General features: G+C 37.1%; 1 protein-coding gene across 1 annotated transcript in view; it reads right to left on the reverse strand.

Moving 5' to 3' along the window:
* Positions 1–5,404: 5,404 nt before the first annotated feature.
* The window catches only part of LOC121555697 (protein phosphatase 1D), a 16,152-nt gene continuing 15,620 nt past the window's right edge, over positions 5,405–5,936 (reverse strand). The window contains 1 exon segment of the mRNA XM_045213928.1: positions 5,405–5,418. Coding sequence (XP_045069863.1) covers positions 5,405–5,418 — 14 coding nt within the window.

Below are 5,936 nucleotides of genomic sequence, written 5' to 3' on the forward strand. Positions count from 1 at the left end.
ATAGCCATTTACAACATTAGCAATGTCTACACTGTATTCCTGATCAATTTGATGTTATTTTAATGGACAAAAAAAATAGCTTTTCTTTCAAAAACAAGGACATTTCTAAGTGACCCCAAACTTTTGAATGGTAGTGTAAATACTAAATGTCTTGTTTGGTCCTGTGCCAAAATGTGTTGCTACTGGTATTCTTTAAACTAGATTTCAATCTTAAATTCCATGTTTATAAAAGTGTATATACAGTAGTTGTTATTGGTGATGTGTAGTAAAGGCTGGAGGTAATATTAATCACAAAATCCACTTGAGCTACATGGTGTACTTTTAAACCCCCAATAAGTCAAGAAGACACCACTCAGAAAACATTTTTATTTAATATATTTTCAATTCAAAACAAGTGGTGTTTCTTTTCCACAGGAACACTGTACACATGCACTAATTGCTGTCAGCACCACTTTGTCAGTGTCAAGCAGGACAGGATGCCATAACTGAATGAACCTGTAAAATGACTCACTTCACCTGGAAAAACAAAGGACGCATCTCATAATTGTACCATATATACAGTGAGCTCCATAATTCATTGGACAGTGACCATTGTTTTGTTATTTTGGTTCTGTACTCTAGCACTTTGAGTTTGAAAGGATACAATGACAATGAGCGTGAAGTGCAGACTGTCAGCTTTAATTTGAGGGTATTTTCATACATATCGGATGAACCGTTTAGAAATGACAGCACCTTTTGTACATGGTCCCCCCATTTTAAGGTACTACAAGTTTTTGTTAAATTGGCTTCACAGATGTGTGTTGTTAGGCAGGTGTATTCATTTGTGTCGTTAGTGAATGCAGGAGAGCTGTTGATGAATAGTAATGATTCTAGACGTTGCTATTGCCTTTGGAGGTTGTTATTGGGGTGTGACAACATGAGGAAGACAGCAGTGTCGATGCAAATGAAGTTGGCCGTCATAAGGCTCAGAAATGAAAATCAATCATTCAGGAACATTGCAAAAACCCTGGCCATGCCCAAGTCAACAGTTTTGTTCATCATTAACAAGAAAAAAACAACCGGTGAACTCAATTATGTCAAAAGACCCAGTAGACAGAGGAAGACCACTGTAGTGGATGACCGGAGAATACTCTCTATGGTGAAGAAAAAACCCCTGATAACAGCCCAACAGATCAAAAACACTCTCCTGGATGCAGGTGTAGATGTGTCAAAGTCTACCATACGCAGAACACTACACCAGCAGGACTACAGAGGGTACACTACAAGATGCAAACCACTGATAAGCCTGAAGAACAGAAAGGCAAGATTACAGTTTGCTAAAAAGCACCTAAAAAGAGCCCCAAGAGTTCTGGAAAAAGTATTGTGGACAGATGAGACAAAGATTAACATGTACCAGAGTGATGGAAAGACAAAAGTGTGGAGAAAAAAAGAAATGCCCATGATCCAAAGCATACCACCTCATCCATGAAACATGGTGGAGGGGTGTTATGGCTTGGGCCTGTATGGCTGCCAGTGGAACAGGCTCACTTGTCTTCATCGATGATGTGACTGCAGACAGAAGTAGAACAATGAATTCTGAAGTCTACAGAAATATTTTATCTGCTCAGATAAAACCAAATGCCTCCAAACTCATTGGACGGCACTTCATCATGCAACAAGACAATGACCCTAAACATACTGCTAGAGCAACAAAGGGGTTTTTGATGGCCAAAAAGTGGAAAATCCTTGACTGGCCGAGTCAATCACCAGATCTGAATCCAATTGAACATGCATTTTACATGCTGAAGAGGGAGACTTAAGGCAATAAGTCCCCGAAACGAGCAGGAACTGAAGATGGCTGCAGTACAGGCCTGGCAGAGCATCACCAGGGAAGATACCCAGCGTCTGGTGATGGCGATGCATCGAGACTTCAAGCAGTCATTGCATGCAAAGGATATGCGACCAAATATTAACAATGATTACTTTATTCTGACATTATGTTAAACTGTCCAATGTTTTTTTATGCCCGAAAATGGGGGACTATGTACAAAAGCTTCTATAATTCCGTAAACGGTTCATCCGATATGTATGAAAATACCCTCAAATTAAAGCTGACAGTCTGCACTTCACCCTCATTGTCATTGTATCCTTTCAAACTCAAAGTGCTAGAGTACAGAACCAAAATAACAAAAGAATGGTCACTGTCCAGTGAATTATGGAGCTCACTGATAGGCACTACTTTTGACCAGGGTTCTGGTCAAAAAGTAGTGCACTACATATGGAATAGGGTGCAATTTGGGACACCTATCAGAAAGAATGTTTTGGGCATAATGTTTTTAGGAACAATCACCAACAAAGTAACAGAAAATATGTTCTCAGAGAATGTCACACACCAGCATCAGTATTACTTACAAAAAAAAATAAAAAATTGGCCTACTATGAAATGAAAACATCAAACAAAAACGCTACAAATTGTCCAGTTAAAATTGCACTTTGGTCTAGAAAAAGCGACATACTAAAAATAATGAATAATTTAACAAGAGCTTGTCATCAAGCAAATGTGGCAGTCGGCAGACCTTTTTCTAAAAACACCAGTACTGTCAAAAAGTCTGATGCACTGTAATCATAACAGCAGCTACGTGAGGACAACAGGTCACATAATGAAATAATGCTTTAACTTTTATCACATCATTCATACATGAAAACAGGTAAAACAATGCTTTAACTTGATCACATCATTCATACATGAAAACAGGTAAAACAATGCTTTAACTTGATCACATCATTCATACATGAAAACAGGTAAAACAATGCTTTAACTTGATCACATCATTCATACATGAAAACAGGTCAAACAATGCTTTACCTTGATCACATCATTCATACATGAAAACAGGTCAAACAATGCTTTACCTTGATCACATCATTCATACATGAAAACAGGTAAAACAATGCTTTACCTTGATCACATCATTCATACATGAAAACAGGTAAAACAATGCTTTAACTTGATCACATCATTCATACATGAAAACAGGTAAAACAATGCTTTAACTTTATCACATCATTCATACATGAAAACAGGTAAAACAATGCTTTAACTTTATCACATCATTCATACATGAAAACAGGTAAAACAATGCTTTACCTTGATCACATCATTCATACATGAAAACAGGTAAAACAATGCTTTAACTTGATCACATCATTCATACATGAAAACAGGTAAAACAATGCTTTAACTTGATCACATCATTCATACATGAAAACAGGTAAAACAATGCTTTAACTTGATCACATCATTCATACATGAAAACAGGTAAAACAATGCTTTAACTTGATCACATCATTCATACATGAAAACAGGTAAAACAATGCTTTAACTTGATCACATCATTCATACATGAAAACAGGTAAAACAATGCTTTTAACTTGATCACATCATTCGTACATGAAAACAGGTAAAACAATGCTTTAACTTGATCACATCTTTCATACATGAAAACAGGTAAAACAATGCTTTAACTTGATCACATCATTCATACATGAAAACAGGTAAAACAATGCTTTAACTTGATCACATCTTTCATACATGAAAACAGGTAAAACAATGCTTTAACTTGATCACATCATTCATACATGAAAACAGGTAAAACAATGCTTTAACTTGATCACATCATTCATACATGAAAACAGGTAAAACAATGCTTTAACTTGATCACATCATTCATACATGAAAACAGGTAAAACAATGCTTTAACTTGATCACATCATTCATACATGAAAACAGGTAAAACAATGCTTTAACTTGATCACATCATTCGTACATGAAAACAGGTAAAACAATGCTTTAACTTGATCACATCTTTCATACATGAAAACAGGTAAAACAATGCTTTAACTTGATCACATCATTCATACATGAAAACAGGTAAAAAACAATGCTTTAACTTTTATCACATCATTCATACATGAAAACAGGTAAAACAATGCTTTAACTTGATCACATCATTCATACATGAAAACAGGTAAAACAATGCTTTAACTTGATCACATCATTCATACATGAAAACAGGTAAAAACAATGCTTTAACTGATTCACATCATTCATACATGAAAGTAATATCCGTGTAGGTAACTGAAGACGAAGCTTCTGACTGCTTTTCAAATAGAACATTGATATCATTCAAAAGATGTCAATAAGTCATATATACTGTATCTAGTCTCAGTCCTATTCCAAGTCAATCAAAATGAGAATCAAATTAAACTTATTAGCTTATAAGTGCTCTTCCTGAATTCAAACCCCTCAAAACTAAAAACAACAACCACACTGAGTGTATAGAACATTATCAACGCCTGCTGTTTCCATGACATAGACTGACCAGGTGAATCCAGGTGAAAGCTTTATAGCATTGGGGTCAACATGGGCCAGCGTGGTCCTCTGTAGCTCAGCTGGTAGAGCACGGCGCTTGTAACGCCAAGGTAGTGGGTTCGATCCCCGGGACCACCCATACACAAAAATGTATGCACGCATGACTGTAAGTCGCTTTGGATAAAAGCGTCTGCTAAAATGGCATATTATTATTATTATTATCCCTGTGGAATGCTTTCAACACCTTGTAGAGTCCATGCCCCGATGAATTGAGGCTGTTCTGAGGGCAAAGGGGGAGGAGGGGTGCAACTCAATATTAGGAAGGTGTTCTTAATGTTTTGTACACTCAGTGTATTGACAACTAGCTAGTTCGCCACAACCATTTTCTCTGATAAGACCCCTGCATCAGAACTCATAGAAATCATTTCTCTTGTTGAAAATTGGGGCTATGTCAGTCTATTAAAAATCAATCTGACAGAACTTTTGACAGTATTTCAATCTGAAGGAAGTATGGTTTGAAATGACTGAAACGCATCAGAAAGGTATTGGGAAGTTCAGAAAATCATCAGGCGATTATTTTGTATGATCTTCTGTGTAGAAAACAACACCATCATTGATGTTCTTCTCCCCCTCCAATCTGATTTAGTGCCTGGTCTTGTCCATTCTGTTCTAATGAGGTTTGTGGACATTGGAGATGAAACAGAAGACATATGATTGGGTCATAATATTTTGTAGCTTAAATGGTTCCAAAGATAGAGCCACACTTGTAGGAAGAAAACAGAAACTGCTCTGTTTATTACAACCTCATCTAGAGGCTAACGAGGTTACTGACGTAACTCCGGTTCTATGAACAAAGCCCGATTTTATTTATCTCGTGACCCCATTTTCAAATCAGGACACACTATATGGGGTTGCGACCCCTAGTTTTGGAAATGCTGGCCTACACAGTTAAATTGTCTGCATTTGGTATGCAGATCCTGTCGTTGGGGTAAATGCAGCAAAAAGGGAAAAAATAGGCATAGCATTGCAATTACAGGTAACGGCCACAAGGTGTCATCTGATCTCATCTGACAGCGGGAACAACATCCTGAATGACTATATTATACAGTTCACCTCATCAACTATTAATTAATTAATTATTACACTGAACAAAAATATTAACGCAACATGTAAAGTGTTGGTCCCATGTTTCATGAGCAGAAATAAAATATCCCAGACATTTTCCATACGCACAAAAAAAACGTAAGTTTGTGCAAATTTGTTTACATTCCTGTTCTGAAACATTTCTCCTTTGCCAAGATAATCCATCCACCTGACAGGTGTGGCATATCAAGAAGTTGATTAAACAGCATGATCATTACACAGGTGCACCTTGTGCTGGGGGACAATAAAGGCCACTCTAAAATGTGCAGTTTTGTCACACAACAGAATGCCACAGATGTCTCAAGTTTTGAGGGAGCGTGCAATTGGCATGCTGACTGCAGGAATGTCCACCAGAGCTGTTGCCAGAGAATTGAATGTTCATTGTCTCTACCATAAGCCACTTCCAACATCATTTTAGATAATTTGACAGTATGTCCAACCG

This window comes from Coregonus clupeaformis, unplaced genomic scaffold, assembly GCF_020615455.1.
Source record: "Coregonus clupeaformis isolate EN_2021a unplaced genomic scaffold, ASM2061545v1 scaf0172, whole genome shotgun sequence".
NCBI classification, from domain to species: domain Eukaryota; kingdom Metazoa; phylum Chordata; class Actinopteri; order Salmoniformes; family Salmonidae; genus Coregonus; species Coregonus clupeaformis.